General features: G+C 37.0%; 1 protein-coding gene across 1 annotated transcript in view; it reads left to right on the top strand.

The window, feature by feature from the left end:
• LOC117327100 (coiled-coil domain-containing protein 28A-like) overlaps nucleotides 1-18,405 on the top strand; it is a 29,089-nt gene that overhangs the window by 5,269 nt on the left and 5,415 nt on the right. The window contains exons 5-6 of the mRNA XM_033883930.1: nucleotides 16,597-16,657; nucleotides 17,100-17,122. Coding sequence (XP_033739821.1) covers nucleotides 16,597-16,657; nucleotides 17,100-17,122 — 84 coding nt within the window. The remainder of the gene's footprint in view (nucleotides 1-16,596; nucleotides 16,658-17,099; nucleotides 17,123-18,405) is intronic.

Raw genomic sequence — 18,405 nt, forward strand, 5'->3', positions numbered from 1 at the left:
CATTGTACACAATACAAGGTGTGAAGCCACTGGTACATACTCCCTTAATACAACCGATTTAAGTAATGATACATTGTACCCAATACAAGGTGTGAAGCCACTGGTACATACTCCCTTAACACAACTGATTTAAGTAATGATACATTGTACCCAATACAAGGTGTGAAGCCACTGGTACATACTCCCTTAATACAACTGATTTAAGTATCTTTGATACATTGTACCCAATACAAGGTGTGAAGCCACTGGTACATACTCCCTTAATACAACTGATTTAAGTAATGATACATTGTACACAATACAAGGTGTGAAGCCACTGGTACATACTCCCTTAACACAACTGATTTTAAGTAATGATACATTGTACCCAATATAAGGTGTGAAGCCACTGGTACATACTCCCTTAACACAACTGATTTAAGTAATGATACATTGTACCCAATACAAGGTGTGAAGCCACTGGTACATACTCCCTTAATACAACTGATTTAAGTAATGATACATTGTACCCAATACAAGGTGTGAAGCCACTGGTACATACTCCCTTAATACAACTGATTTAAGTAATGATACATTGTACCCAATACAAGGTGTGAAGCCACTGGTACATACTCCCTTAACACAACTGATTTAAGTATCTATGATACATTGTACCCAATACAAGGTGTGAAGCTACTGGTACATACTCCCTTAACACAACTGATTGAAGTATCTATGATACATTGTACACAATACAAGGTGTGAAGCCACTGGTACATACTCCCTTAACACAACTGATTTAAGTATCTATGATACATTGTACACAATACAAGGTGTGAAGCCACTGGTACATACTCCCTTAATACAACCGATTTAAGTAATGATACATTGTACCCAATACAAGGTGTGAAGCCACTGGTACATACTCCCTTAATACAACTGATTTAAGTATCTATGATACATTGTACCCAATACAAGGTGTGAAGCCACTGGTACATACTCCCTTAATACAACTGATTTAAGTATCTTTGATACATTGTACACAATACAAGGTGTGAAGCCACTGGTACATACTCCCTTAACACAACTGATTTAAGTAATGATACATAACACAAGGTGTGAAGCCACTGGTACATACTCCCTTAACACAACTGATTTAAGTAATGATACATTGTACCCAATACAAGGTGTGAAGCCAATGGTACATACTCCCTTAATACAACTGATTTAAGTATCTATGATACATTGTACCCAATACAAGGTGTGAAGCCACTGGTACATACTCCCTTAATACAACTGATTTAAGTATCTATGATACATTGTACCCAATACAAGGTGTGAAGCCACTGGTACATACTCCCTTAATACAACTGATTTAAGTATCTTTGATACATTGTACACAATACAAGGTGTGAAGCCACTGGTACATACTCCCTTAACACAACTGATTTAAGTAATGATACATAATACAAGGTGTGAAGCCACTGGTACATACTCCCTTAACACAACTGATTTAAGTAATGATACATTGTACACAATACAAGGTGTGAAGTCACTGGTACATACTCTCTTAACACAACTGATTTAAGTATTTATGATACATGCTTCTAGTTGTGATGTCACTGTTACATTTCCCTTTATAATACAACTGACTTCAGTGATAATTCATAAGCCTGCTGTAACAAACATATTCTCTGTAAAGCTTACATAAAAAAAACTGCTTAATAATGTTATTGTGATATTGGCTATATGTCCGGACACAGTTTAACCTGGTTTTCCCGACCTCAGTGGGGTTATGAACATTTTTGAGATATTTGAGGTAACAGGTACCGGTATATTTCATATACATGTAGTAATTTTACTATAGAAACTGATTTTTTTTCAAGTTAAGCAGGGTCTTTGACAGTTTGAGATAACAAAGTTTGACCATAAATGAAAAAATGCAAAAAAATTCAAATGAAATGTATACATTTTCATATTGTCTCCCTGTTTTATTTGGCTGTAAAAAAAGTTATTTTGATATATACAATGTATGTAAAAGTTTGAGCTAATTTTGTAAGAGGCATATATGGTATTGGTTAGAATTTATGTCAGATGTGCTTTGCTTGTTGGTATAAGTTTTCAGAGGGACATCTCATTTTGATTTAGGAGGGCTTAAGCTTTTCTTATAGATCTTTGGGTTCAAACTAGTTTTGGTATTTACCTAGTATTAAGATAAAAGTGTGGTTATGTGCGATTGTTTGAACTAGTTTTAGTTTATATCTTTAGAAATGGCCTGAACTTTGTGCTCCGGTGTTTGTGTAAAACGTTTTTTGATAGAATGTCAGAAGTGAGCTAGGATTTGCAGAAGCCATTCCTGTGATATCTAAGGCTTCAAACTAGTTTTCATATGTATTTGAGGGATGAATAGAGTCATAATAATGTTCATCTTCCTTGCTATGGACAGGAGCACTACTGAATGATGTCTCACCTTCAATGGAGCTTTCATATCTTGGATTTTCTAGTCCTAAATCGGTGGGTGCAGTTCCCCTCTGTTTGGCAACAGTTTGACGTCTGTTACGTATGAAGAGTAGAAGAGCTGTACACATAGCAATGAACAAAAGTATGGAGAGAGTTGCAATCACTCCGATGTTGACAGTTTGTGGCTTATGGTTTTCCCCTATGACAGGATTTTGCTCTGTAGCTCCTTCTGATCGAGCCTCTGTTGGATCCAACACATAACATTCTCTAATGTTACTGATCCAGACTTGATCCGATAATGTCACACACACAAGGTCTCCTGTCTCGTCACTGTCATCCAAATCTGCCCAGGTATCCTCACCTACTGATGAAAATGTTGGCAGCCAGCTTACATTCCCTAAAAATCTCAATGTTGGCCTGAGATTGTGGTGTAGTTTTTACTGTCTGTGAATGAAAAAGGTCCCATTTTAGATTTTGGTTCTCAGCTGTCAACACTAATCCAGTCCTACACGCCTGTATATTTCTCTTTGAAGAATACACCATTATATCTTTGTTACAAGAGGGAGTTGCCAGACAGGTAGCTGAGTTACCCTTATAGGGATAGCTACACTGTCCCAGGTCTGTGATGAGGGTGTGGTCTCTAAGCCAGGCTGTGGCACAGGAGCAAAGCAGAGGGTTACCGTGGAACTGGAACACAGACAAATGTGGCCACAAGGAGGAACCAGCATCGGGGACCGTCAGGATAAGATTTCCTGCCAGATTGAGTTTTTGTAATCTTGATAGACTTTTTATACTTTCTGGAAATACTGTCAGTCGGTTAAAACTCAGATCCAGTTCCTGGAGATATGGAATTCCGATAAATGCATTGGGTGTTATGGTGGATATCTTGTTGCCAGTCATTACCAGGTATTGGAGATCAGAGGAGTTGGCGATTGGTTTCATTATCTCTGTGAAGCTGTTGTGACTGACATTCAACATAAAAACTTTCTCCAGTAAACATGTTTCATTGTTGGGTAAGACTTGGAGGAAATTGTGGGAGAAATCCAAAAGTACTCTTCCAATGCAGTTTACGTCTCCTAGAGAATCACATGTAGGGAATTCTGTCAGCAGGTTTTTGGTAATATTGATGAACATCGTGGTTGGAGACCAAGAGTAACTACCTATTTGACCCACAGTGTAATACATTTGAAATGCTTTTTACTTTATTTCTACTATAATCGAAACCAAATCTGTAGTGGTGATAATGTCTATTGTAATACATGTAATCTAAACTAATAACATCTTGGATTGACTCTATGTGATTGTCTGATGAAATTAGATGAAATAAGAAGATATGAAAATTGCTTGTTATGTTGCTTCCAATACTTAAAGGAATAGTATGTTTTAAGTTATTGTTGCTAATATCTACAACACTATCTAATTCATCGATGTCATCTAATGTATATCTGATGGTATTTCCCCTAGAAATATTACAGGAGGAAAAATTGATAATTCTTGTTTCCATTTTAAGCTTGTTGAATGGATAAGGATACACTTCTATGGAAGGGAGTTCCTGTAAATTGTTTAAAGAGACGTTCAAATGTAACAATTTCCTGTGTCCAGTTAGAGTGTGCACAGTTAAGGGAGCCATATTGTTTTCAGCTATATCTAAGTCAACCAAATCTGACATTTCCTCTAAGATATAAGATTCATTCAGAAAACTCAAGTGGTTTCCCTTCAAAGACAGCAATAACACTGTTACATTGAGTGAGCATTCCTGTAATGTCTCGATTCCATTTCTGTCCAGATTAACACTGACTCTGCCTCTGTACGGACCGGATTCATTTGATCTCAGGTGGCATAGTAATTCAGAGGAAACACAGTTGCCTGCTAGGTCTAGTGTAACATTGGAGAAAATCCAAATGTCAGGGATAGTGCCTTGTTTACACAGAAATGTTGTGTTTTTTAAAATGACATCATGTATAATCCGGTCAGGTAGACGAGTGAGGAAATACGTGACACTTGTCGTAGAAAACGGGTTATGAGATCCGTTAAAGTTAATCCAGGCAGGTAGATGTGAAGGTATGGCTTCTAACGCATTGAAGGAGATATCAATCAAGCTGAAGGTGCTGTCCCGGTTTGAGGAGAGGCGCATTGTATTGAGTTTATTGTGATGAATGGAAAATGTACAATATAAACAATCTAGAATGGTCAGATCTACACTGACCAGGAGATTGAAGGACAAGTCAAGGTCAAACGAGTGCATAAACCTCATTCCTATGGGAAGAATACCTTTGGTAACCCTAGTGATCGTATTATGATGAAAAGACAAAACCCTCACAGTCTGTTGGGGAACAAACGCTAGTCCTACTTCAGAAACCATGTTGTATGAGATATCAAATGCCTGTAGATTTTTCATACTGGATATCACGTTGTCGTCGACATGATCTATCTGGTTGTGTGACAAGTTAAGATTTCTCACTTGTTGTACATGTTCCAAAGAGAGCCAAACATCTCCAGTAAGTTGGTTCTGGGACAGATTGATGACAAGGAGGTGACTGCCAGATACTACAAACGACCTTGGATGGATGTATTCAAGCTGATTTTCACTCATCTCAACATTTTCTAAATTAGAAAACTGTTGTAGTTCATTCTGTCTAATTCTGTGAAGTTTATTTCCTGTGATGTTGAAAGTTTTCAGTCGGTTTTTGTTGTAGACATCTGTAGATATGGCAGAACTTAGTGTATATATTTGGTTGTAGGATATGTCCAGGTGTTGTAAGGAGCTAGGTACACTGTGTCCAGGAATACAGGTGAGGAAGTTCTTACTCAAGGTCAGTTCCCTCAGATGGTACAAATTATTGACCGAGCATGCAGGAAAATGAGCCAGCATGTTGTTGTCCAGGTTTAGAATGACCAACTCCTGTCTGAAATGGTTAAACACATCACACGACAAGTTTTGTAATCCAATGTTTTCAATGTGAGCTGTTTCACAAAGGGTGCACCAGTGAATGATTCTTTGCTCCAGTTTCTCATTATCCACTTCCTATAAAATATCAGCTGATTGAGGGTCCCGTCGTATTGTGGGAAACTTGGTATAACATTGATCTGGTCCTGGTAACAGTAGATTGTTTTATAATATGTAGACAAACTACATCTAGTGATGACAGCTGGCAGTGACCACACTGAGAGGATTACAAGAGAAAGGAATGTATACTCCATTTTGAGTATGTAAAATTCCACTATTACTTACAGCTTGGCAATGCACTGTATGTAAAATAACTTCCTGGTTTAAATATAAAGAGGGGGGAGGTTAACCGCAACAAGGACAAGTGTAACCAGGTAAGTGGGTTACTTATAATTTATTTGTCGACTAGTTTCGCCTCTATATGCGAGGCTTCATCAGGACAAATTATAATACAAATTTTCCCCCTGAAGTACATTTTTCGGGGTTCACATATTGAGACTGACATCGTTTGCAACTGATGAGATAGATTGCATCAGTGGTTTGGCAGTCTATGTTCCCTTTTACCTTGTATGTTTTTTTCGTAGTATGGCTTGTGAATGATTCGGTGGTATTCATATGTTTACAGATTTTACATTTCTTACCACACGGTCCACTGCCCGTGGGTTTGCGTTCATATGAGATGTCGCTACGGACTAGAACGTTCCTTAGCGTAGGCGGCTTGGTGTAGGCTACTAACATTCTCGATGTTAGTATTTTCATTGTTTCCGGGTCGTATTTAAGTATGTGTTCATTATCCTTCAGAATCTTTGTAATATCTGGGTTGTACGGATTAAATGGGAGTACAAACGGTAGAACCTCTGTTGTTATTCTAGTATCTGTTTTAACTAGGAGGCTAGCTCTCGTGGTGTTTCTGGCTTTCTCAATGGATTTCGTGATTAATACCAGTGGATATCCTCTGGTCACAAATCTATCGCGGAGTTTCGAGCATTCAAGTTCGAAGTCCGTTTCGGCACTGCATATTTTCCTGATTCTGAGCGCTTGAGCGTAAGGTATATTGTCCTTCTGGTGCTTGGGGTGGCTACTCCTATAGTGTAGGTATTGAAATGCATTTGTAGGCTTATTGTGTATACGGCTACCTAGTGTCCAATCCTCATTGAAAAATACAGTGGTATCTAGGAAGTCCACAGATATGTCACTGATTTCCGATGTAAACTTAATTGAGTGGTGAAATGAGTTTAGGGCCTCTAAAAAGGAGGTGAGTTCCTCTCGGGGGTGGGGCCAGATGAAGAAGATGTCGTCTATGTAACGCCACCACATTAGTGGGATGAGACGTGTTGTGGAAAGGAATCTGTTTTCTAGGTAGTCCATAAAGATAATTGCGTAGTTCGGGGCCATTTTGGTCCCCATCGCTGTGCCTTGTATTTGTAGGAAATACTCTTTGTCAAATTTAAAGCAGTTATTGGTGAGAATAATGGCTATCATTCTCAGTATATCCTGGATTAAAATTATATTTCACTGCTGTATTTTCTCTCGCCCGAGAGGGAAATATTAACATTTTCTTGTTATAAAACAGTGTTGTGTCAGTACTTAGGTATTTCAAATACATGTTCCTTGTGACAAATTTAAACTTGGCACAACATTTGTTTGTTCCTGGTAACAGTAGAATGTTGGATGTATATCTAGATACATGGCACATTCAGTGACTACAGCTGGCAATGGCCACACCAAAAGGATTACATTAGAGAAAAGGACTTACACCCCATTTTGAGTGTTTGTAAAACTCCACTATATGTACAATATCTTCCTTGTCCAAATTTTTAAATTACATTTCACTGTTCTCATGTATTTTCTCATTAAAAACTGACCAATTAGAAATGTTTTTTTTATTTTCACAACAAGTCGTTTGGTGCTCCGTTACATCAAGTTAACATAGTAAGGTCATATAAGGTTGGTTGGTTAAGAAAACTTGCAAAACTTGAATGCATGATGAAACTTCCTGATTAAATATAAGTGATTTATATTCCATTCTACCATGTTTGCTATGCAACGCGAGTTTTGATTGGTTTAAAACCATGTATTATTTTCCAATAACCCACGCTCGTACCAATAATACACGGTCGGGAGTCATGGCTGTAACAATTTTATATATCTAATATTCACCGAGTGGGCTAATGGGTTAGTCTTTCAATAAATTTGTATCACGACGCGAGTTCGAATCCTACGGAAGCCCCCCCCCCCCCCCCCCCCCCCCCCTTTTTTTTTCTTTTTTTTTTTTTATTATCAAAATCAATGCCATATGATAGATGCTCTTGATCGTAGTACTGTATTGCCTGTATATTTCATCAACAAATAATGCAATACTCAAGAAATAAATTACAAGGTTTTCTCAGGGTTTCTTTGCTGTTTTTCTAATAGACATTTCTAACATAGCCTCAGACGCGAACTCCGAGACCGACACCGACTATTTGAGGGGTCATCTCAAAATGCTAAAATACCGAATACTATAGGATTATGTCATATTTCGTTCGATCATGAAAAAATAAATAATAACTAAATCGATAGATACATTTCAACACATAAAGATATTTTTGTGTATTGTATTCACTTTATTTACTTTCACCATACGTGTTATTGTCAATTGAATTTTGAAGACGGCCCGAGAGGTACATGTCCTTGACTCACCTGAGATTCTATGGTGAGCAAGAGGCGCAATACATTATCACTCAACTTTTTATATATTACTGAAAATCATAATAAGATTTGTATGATAACTCATATGGTTCTGATGACCGTTGGCCTTAATGTCCCTATCTTAAATAAATGCACCGTTCCACAGCGTTCCGATTACACGGTAATTTCATTTCATTTCTCGGATGGCATGCTCCACTCTGACTCTGTAACTATTCAAAATGTTGTTAAATTTTCGGCATTTTCGACGCTGCCTAACGTTTCTTGTCAAAATCTGTTGTCTTATGTTGGGTGAAGTTAATGGATAAACATCACACAAGTATCACACAAGTATCCGGAACATCCATCTCCATGTTTGGACCTACGTTTAGTAAAAAAAATTAGAATTTGCATTACATGTGAGAAAATAAAATTAGCATTTATCTCCTGTAATGCGTACCTTACCGTCGGATTATCATGCTCTTGAAGTTAAACGTGTACATTGAAGGTGGTATTAGACAAAGGATGTAAACCATATTCATATGGTTTCGTGCTGTATGGAATCAACTGTATCAGCTCCAACACAACCGAAAACCAACACATAGGTCAAACTTCTGACATTGATCCAACGTTGTATGGCAAGCCGTTTGGGTTTTTACCTATTGAAATGAATATATCTCTATTTAATTAAAGATATCTATTCAAAATGAAGATATCTCTATTTAATTAGAGATATCTGTAATTTAAATAAAGATATCTCTATTTAAATAAAGATATGTCTAATTTAAAAACAGATATCTCTATTTCTACTGAAAATAGAGATATCTCCTTTTAAATTACAGATATCTCTATTTCAAATTCAGATATCTATTTGAATTACAGATAACTTCAATTGTAATGAGATATCTTTATTTTAAATAGAGATATCTTTAATTCTTGTCCAATTAAAGATATCTTTATTTAAAATAGAGATATCTCTATTTGAATTAAATGTATCCCTATTTTAAATAGAGATATCTTTAATTTTGTTTGAATAGAGATGTCTTCATTTTAAATACAGATATCTAATTCAAATACAGATATCACTAATTCAATTAAAGATATCTCTATTCTAAATAGGGATATCTTTAATTGAATTAGAGATATCTGCAATTACTTTGCAATACAGATATCTCTATTTCAAATACAGATATCTCTATTTGAATTAAAGATATCTGTATTTACACGTGCTTGCTCAGTGCGAAGATTAATATTGAAACACAAAGAAAATAATGATTACTCCCTAATCCTGATCAGTTTTAACGAAACGCTTGTAATTAAATTGGTCTATCCGGATCCCATATGCATGCATGAGAGATGTAGGTCTAAACTGATAAACTTGCTACTTGGAGGGGATTTCTAAAGAACAAAACATGGCAACTGTTCTACGGGAAATAGAGCGAACTGTTGCGGCTATACGCAGTACCATTGAAAGCAGCACACGGTATGCATTTCCCGCCATTTTGCGTCACTACTGCTTTACTTCCGTCATGCGCAAAAGGGAGAATCAAGGGAGCAGTCGTTTTTCCTATTTGATGGTTGCATACAGATATCTCTATTTCATGTCAAACAAAGATAGCTTTAATTCAAATAGAGATATCTGTATTTAAAATAAAGATATCTGTATTTCTACAACAATTAGAGATATCTGTATTTGAAATAGGGATATCTTTAATTGAATTAGAGATATCTGTATTTGAATTAGATATATCTGTATTTGAATTAAAGATATCTTTATTTTAAAAACAGATATATCTTTATTTACGATGAAATGCATATATATCTAATTGAAATAAAGATATCTTTAATTGAATTAGAGATATCTGTATTTGAATTAGAGATATCTCTATTTCGTGTTTAATTAGAGATATCTGTATTTTAAATAGAGATATCTCTAATTCAAATACAGATATATCTAATTCAATTAAAGATATCTCTAATTCAATTAAAGATACCTCTATTTAATTTAAAGATATCTCTATTTGAATTAAAGATATCTTTTATTTCTATATTAATAATGATGTCTTTATTTTGAATACAGATATCTGTATTTAATAGGTAAAAACACAAACGGCTTGCCATAACGTTGGTCCAGTGTAAGTTTCCCGATATTGCCAACGTATAGCCAACATAATTATTTAAATCTGATGTTGGCCCAACGATGGGCCAACATGGATTTGTTCATTTTGACGTTGGACCAACGTAGCACGTTGGACCAACGTTGCGCCGATGAGCAACATTACGTTGGCCCAACGTGATTTACCGATGTTGGCCCAACGTAAGCTTGCTGTCTGGGTATCACCATGCAGGCCGTCGAAAACATCACGAATGGCAAAAAATAACAGGTCAGATGTGTTCCATGAATTAAAACAATTGTTATGCAGCACGTATATATATTAGCGACCATCTTATTATGTGACGGTAGGCTAATACATTGCTAAAATTTAAAAAAAAACATATTCGCTGTTTGAGCATTTTGAGATGACCCCCCAATCAGTCGGAGTCGGTCTCGGAGTTCGCGTCACAGGAGGTCGATCTCAGAACTAAACAGTACATGGTAGAATTAATAATTAAACGAATTTATGATGTTTGAGTATAATTTTCACTCATCAATTATCATACTTAGGATTCAATTGCGATGACGTCGATGATCACGTGATTCAGTATTTAGAGCAGTCAATCATTCATCAAGCAATTCAATAACCCTAGCTAGGGGAGGGTATTACAACCATGGGTGGGCAATTGAATCCTAAGTATGATAATTGATGAGTGAAAATTATACTCAAACATCATAAATTCGTTTAATTATTAATTTTCACTCATCAATTATATCATACTTAGTATTCAAATGAGAGTTTAGAGTTGATGAAAGATTGACAAATAAAGATAAGAAATGACAAAGAATAACGTTTTGTCCATCATTTATATAGAAACAACTTGTTTTTATACATTTCAATGATAAACCAACCAATGTTATAGTATATTTCAACAGTCAGGCGTACGCCCACATAACTAAGCAAATCATTTGAGAAACTACTCTGATATAGTCCAACACTCAAATTTAAAACAATGAACCAAGTCACATGTTAATTAATACTTAAAACTGCAGTCAGCGAGTTAACAGTATCTGAGCGCATAATTAACCGGTCGTTGGTAGAATTTCCGAAATGTACAGTCTTGGCTCCATCCTGCAGCCTCAAGAATGGTATGAAGTGGGATGCCTAAACGTGCTGCAGCACTGGATGTGGCAGATCGAACACTATGTGAACCAAACTGTTGAATGTTAATACCTGCACTAGCTAGCACCTGTTTGATCCAATGTGATATGGTGTCTCTGGACACAGATTGATGAGGCGGTTTTGTTGATATGAAAAGACGACTAGTTGGGTTTTCCCTGAGAGGAAGTGTACGTCGCCTATACTCAATGAAACAGGTAAGCACACAAAGAGCATCGTCTGAAAACTTCTCTACTCTGATAGGCTGTTGATGATGTCCTGGACGAGAAGATTTTAGCAAAGTGGGAAAAGTAATGACTAGGCTTTGACCCTCATTAGAGTCCTCTATCACCAGGTCATCAACACACATAAGGTGAAGCGTTTGCCCACGTTGTCCAGTTACCAAGGACAGTAACATACATAATTTCCCCGACAACTGTAATAATGACAAAGATTGCATTGGCCATAAGGTACGTAAGTACCCCAACACAACGGACACATCCCACGTAGCTGTATACTTAGGTAATGACGGTTTACGCGAAAACACACCCTTCATAAACCTAGTAAGCAGGACATCATTACGCGGATTGCGCGGAGAAACAATATCCAAAAGGGAGGTAACCGCAGATTTGGCAGTGTTAATAGCACTGTAACTAAGACCTTGACACAATAAAGTGTTTAAAAACTTTAATAATGATGTTACAGGTGCTCGAGATGGATCAACTTGTTGTTCTTTACAAAAACACATCCATCTTTGGATATAAGACCCATACTGCCTCTTTGTAGAATCTCGCCAGGAATCGAGGATGACCTCTGTAATGTCTGTCGAAAGTCCACTGCTGATGAGGGCTTGCCTGATAGGTAAAATACCCCTAAGCGCATAGTTTGTAGAGGGTGTTTCCAATCCGGAAAAGCTGGATGGATCAGCGATGTCCTGACAGGTGGAAGTATGTAACTGGGCCCCGCTATAAGAGCCAGCAGGCTCCCGAACCAATGTTGTGTTATCCATAGCGGGGCCACACACACCACTGTTGCCTCCTCTGTTGCTATCTTCTGCACAACTCTGTCCAGTACACTGAAAGGAGGAAACACATAAAGTAGTCCATGAACACCCCAATCAAGTGAAAACGCATCAATAGCGAAAGCATCAGAATCTGGCAAATATGACACATACATAGGAAGTTGATGGTTAATCCTAGAAGCAAACACATCCATGGTAAGCTGTTTACTATATCTATTGTAGATACTGTCAAAAACATGGGGATATAACATCCACTCTAAGTCTGGGTTTAAACGACGCGAAAGTCTGTCAGCTTCTACATTGTCCACACCTGGAATATGTGTTGCTGATAACCAGATGTCACGATCAATACACCACAACCATATGGACCGAGCAAGAGAGGCAAGATCACGACATTTGCCCCCCATGTTGTCAATATAGGAAATGGCTACAGTGTTATCCAAGTACAATCTTATGTGGAGATTGGATTGATCCACTGAAAAACACTTCAATGCCAACCACGCCGCAGAAAGTTCAAGGAAATTGATATGATGATCCTGCTCAGTGTGGGACCAATGCCCACCGGTGCGTCGTGTGTCCCCATCAATAGTCTTTGCTACAGCCCCCCAGCCATATGTGGAACTGTCAGAAGTAATAGTCATATCAGGTTGACCCACTGTGATAGGCTTGGAACTACACTCAATATTGTCAACCCACCATTGCAAGTCAGCAATAGCCTCGTCTGATACCAACATGTCAGCATCATAATTACCCTTGTTAAATTTTAGTTGTTGATCCTTCAGTTTCTCTAACCTGTCTGTGAATAAAGGGCCAAAACGGACCCCAGGCGCACAAGCAATCAATTTCCCCACTAGAGTCGCCCAAGTCCTGATTGTGACATTGGGCCTGTTAATCACACTATAACAAATTTCTTTAATTTCGTAGGCCTTATCCCTGGTAAGCCGCACTTTCATATCCAGCGAGTTCAGAAGGAATCCCAAAAATGCTATCTCCTGTGTAGGGGCTAACACTGATTTCTTAGGGTGTACCGTAAAACCTAAGGTGTCAAACAGAGTAACTGTGTCAGATATGTTGGACCAACAGTCTTGACATGTGTCAGATACGAGGAGACTATCGTCAATATAAGCAACATTCATATGTCCAATTTTCCGTAAAGTGGAATACACAGGTTTCATAAGCTTGGTAAAGACACGCGGTGCTGACGTCAGGCCATTGGGAAGAGAAGTGAATTGGTACAGATTACCCTGCCATCTAAACTGCAGATACTTCCGGTCTTTGTCTACAATATTAACAGAATAATATGCATCCTTCAGGTCCACTGAAGCGAACCAGCACCTAGGTTTTACCATAGTAATGGCTGAATGTAAAGTTTCCATTTTAAAATGGTGATATACAACAAACTCGTTAAGTCTGCTTAAGTTTAGTATTAAACGATGTGAGCCGTCCTTCTTAGGTCTGGTAAACACATTAGAAATAAACCCACCATTAGGTGCCTCCCTGAGCACTGGCTCGATAACACTTTTATCCAAAAGTTTCTCAAGTTCATTCGAAAGAATAGATGTGTCGGACTCGTTGAATGTTAAATGTGGGGGAGGGGCATGTTGAATTGGTGTAGATTCAAAGTCTATGTGATACCCCAAGACTGAATCTAAAATCCACGAATCTGATGTAATAGTTTTCCATGCACTCCATGACCCAGAAATTTTCCCACCAACAAAATTGTCTGGAGTATTGACTATACGTTTGAGTATATCATTGTTACGGTCAGAAGTAGACACTACATTTAACCGATCACAGTTACTTACACGTGGTGAAGGGCTTTCAATGTTCAATGATGTCCGCTCTGGGGTCCCTTCCGCTTCTGCTGACCCCGGCCCCTCCCTAAAAAAGGTGCCTGTGAATTCGAATGGGATCCCTGTCCAGCAGTAAACGATCGCTGGGGCTTGGGAAATGTTGATCTGTTCCCATGGTGTGCATTGGCATGGTATGATTGGAACCGGTGGTTGCCTTGAGACACATATCCTCCATGCGGAACAAACATGTTGTAAGGATGTGGTTGGTGGCGATGTTGTGGATTCCTACGATCCTGTCGTTGTTTTCCCCCATCCCTGTGTCGTCCTTGCTTTGTTACTTTGTTTGTAACCTTGGACTCATCATCCATAGTTTTGACCTTCGAGAAATAATCAACTTTGACTCGTGTATTGTTGCAGGATATACAACTTGGACTCGGATATTTTGCAATTTTAATTAATAACTCAGGCCTGCGGCCTTCGTTATTAATTCAATTGCAAAATATCCGAGTCCTCGTTGTATATCCTGCAATAAAACACGAATCATCGTTAATTATTTCTTAATTAAAATGACATGAATGCATGTGTGAGGGATCACAAAGAACTTTTTTATGTTTTGACTGTAGAACTATTATTTATTGAAAGCAACAATGTTGTTAACATTTAAAAATTCTGAATCGGACAAGAATGTTAAAAAAGCACTGTTCATGCCCAGAGACAATAGAAAATGTTTCCTTGTACTGATATGTAAAAGCTTACCACAATAGCCCATTGTCATCGCTGATGTAAACATGTCAAAATCTTGTTGGGCAATCAGTGGAAATGGCAGAATGATGCAAATATTTATCAAACAATAATTGAGTCTATTCAACGTTTGCACATCAAAAGTAAATATACATAATAATTTATGGCTTATCTTCATCGTCGGTAGACAGTTTGATCAAAGATTTTATTAAACAGTAGTTTGTCAGTACTAAGGAGAGTAGAGCTTAGGTATTTCACATATGTGTTCCTTTTGACAAGACCGTTCCATTGATATAACCGATACATTTGCGGATCCGCTGACCTGACCTTGACCACAACCTTTGACCTATCATGGGTACACACACTTTAAAACTTAGGCCACAGTACTACATTTGCAGACCTGCTGACCTTGACCATGACCTTTTTAACCTTGGCCACAGTATGTTAACTTTAAAAGATGGGGGCTTTCATATTTGACATATGTTCCTTGTCACAAGACCTTTCTATTGCTAATACATTTGCTGACCTGCTGACCTTGACCAACTTTTGACCTACTTTTAAAAACCATTAACCTTGGCAACAGTATGTTATTAACCTTGGCCACAGTATATAAATTTAAGTGGAGAGAAATCCCCAAAGAACCAACATTCATTCAGTCTAGTTTAGGAAAAAGTTCGTCTTCTTGGTCTTAGGAGGATGCCATGGTATGCAGAGCGCTCTTAAAAAGTAGAAAAATCAAGGTATGAAAGAAGAGCAGCAACTCCAGAGTCCAGGTTTAAATTTGATCATGCCGACATGTTTACAGTTTTGGCCTGCTAAGCAGGCCGTCATCAGGGCACAATTTATAAGTGTGACTGTTACATTTTGAAGCTGAATAACAATAACAATTGGCCACAATATGTTAACAGTTTGAGATGGGGCTTTCATATTTAACGTGTGTGTTCATTGTGACAAGACCTTTCTATTGGTACTACATTCACAGACATGCTGACCTGGACTTTGACCTTTGACCTACTTTTAAAAACCAAAATCTGAATTTCTACCCACTCTGTGAGCTATATTGTCTTCTGTGTTCTTCTTGTTAATAATTGCTTGATATGTATTGGAATAGAGGCTATAAGTCCTTGAACATTGATTTCATTTTCTTTAAAGTATTTTCAGCTCATAAACGGGGCCGCGGTGGCCGAGTGGTTAAGGTGTCCCGACACATTATCACTAGCCCTCCACGTCTGGGTTGCGAGTTCGAAACCTACGTGGGGCAGTTGCCAGGTACTGACCGTAGGCCGGTGGTTTTTCTCCGGGTACTCCGGCTTTCCTTCACCTCAAAAACCTGGCACGTCCTTAAATGACCCTGGCTGTTAATAGGACGTTAAACAAAAACAAACCAAACAAATCAATGCTAATTGAAACTTATAAAAACTTCCTTACCTCACTGATCTGCCAATATTGTCTTTGATCTTTTAACCAAAGACTCTAGATTGTTTTCACTACATGAAAATATGTTAATAAAAAAAGAGGTCATTTTTTCCACCCAGATTTCACATGTTAACATTTCCCTGTACATGGTTTTATTAAGCACTCCCCTTTTGTGTTTTTATAAGTGCACAGTGTGTTTATTAGGTCAAATACGGTAATACATTTTCAATATGAGTCAATCTTTTCTACACATATATAATTTGAATTGACAGATAGCATCTGTGATAACACTGCATATTTTCTTCACCTTCACTGTAGGCGGGACACAGAAGAAGGCAAGTCGGCTAGTAATGACAAAATGTCTAAACTCATAGACCAGGTAAGTATGATATGACTTAACAGCAAAACTCATTTTCATAGATTATTATTGAGTTAACCATAATATTGATTTAACATCAAAAATGAAAAAAATATATCAGAGCTTTTGACTCTCTGATTCGGAGATTTATCTTAATTCATAATTAAAAAAAAAATAATTATTTTTGCTAACATAAAAATATGGATGATTATGAAGTTATTAATATTATGATAAGTTATACTATGATATCTACTAATTTGAAATGACAAATAGCAGAAACATCTTCTCCAGAGACAAAGAATAAATTTCAGTGGCTGAGAAACTAGAAAATTGATCCTTCATGTTCCAAATTGTCTCTAACTGTTCATCTTGATTGATATATGCAATGCATGTTGATATAAACTGTAATTAATATTTTTTTATTTAGGGCTGTGTAACTAAATGAATGTTTTATTTCTTGCAGCTCCATGCCATCAGTTCATCAATGTATCCTTTTCATATATCACCATTATATCCCCATGCCTGGTAATAAGCCCACCCATGTCCAAAGAAGTTCAGTGAAAATGTGTTTTCATTACCCATCCCCTCTTACCTGAGAGTTATTTTGTAAACACCTATTACATACCAGTGGGGAGGTTTGCAAACTTGTCATAGCATGTGTGACCTTATACATAGTGGATATTGAATGGTTTCTCATTCAGTTTTCTTTTTATTACATTTCATAAACTTAAAAACAAAATTGAAAACATTGAAAAATTAATTAAAAATTAATAGTGTCAAAAAGTGCAGGAATCAGTAATGACTTTATCTCTTTGTGACGTTACTCCACGTCAACTTAATGGCGCCATTTTGAAAGGACTGATCAGCACAATTTAAGAGTTGTCTGCTGTTATCGGATAATCTATGCAGGAATAGCTAACATCAAGTGATTATTTTGTCAAAAACTAGTCAAAATATTTCGGTAATACGGCTAATTTATCTATCTCCGCTTCGACTGGTAAAATCAGCAAGTTTCAACGAGGTGAATACAAAGGTCTGCTCTGATTGGTCAAAAATGGAAAACTTATATTTTCAATGCAAAATTTTATATTTTCACTGCTCATAGCTGCAATGAAAATTTAAATTTTATTAGTTTGATAAATTTCTACATTTCACTGGCAAACATGCAATAAATCAGCGTATCCCATAGTACTGTTCCATGTAAACTTACAGAATGTTTACACAACAGTAGGTAATCTTGAAATGGCAGAGTTTTGCTTATCCAGTCTCTGGACCTTTTTACTATATGTTACTTTGTCAAGGGAATAATAAAAATCTCCCTACTTATAATACCACCTACAATTGCCATGTATTTTGAGTACCTTTTAAAAGAGTTATGCCTCTTTCCTCACAGTCCTTTGTGTGGTCTGTGCCCCGTCCATTTCTACCTATAATCAATGATATAATTGCTGACTTACTGATAAGTTTTGCATACTGAAATCATGCCACATACTCATCTTTATTTATGTTTAATAACATTTTGGTTTCTCAGAAGTTTGCTATTTGCTTAGAGATTACTGATAAATTGTTGTCAGAAAAACTTTTAATTATTTCATTTAATGAAGTATTTTTTTTCGAGTTCACATTTATTGAGCTTGTTCCTCATGCGATAAAAAGTGTCTGAAATGCTTTCAAATTACATGTTTATCATAATAAAACAAACAGAAATGTATTTTGATATTATCCTTTATATGTATTAAAAAATTGTGAAATGGTGGAAAGTTTGTTTC

This window comes from Pecten maximus, chromosome 5 (assembly GCF_902652985.1).
Source record: "Pecten maximus chromosome 5, xPecMax1.1, whole genome shotgun sequence".
Classification (NCBI taxonomy): domain Eukaryota; kingdom Metazoa; phylum Mollusca; class Bivalvia; order Pectinida; family Pectinidae; genus Pecten; species Pecten maximus.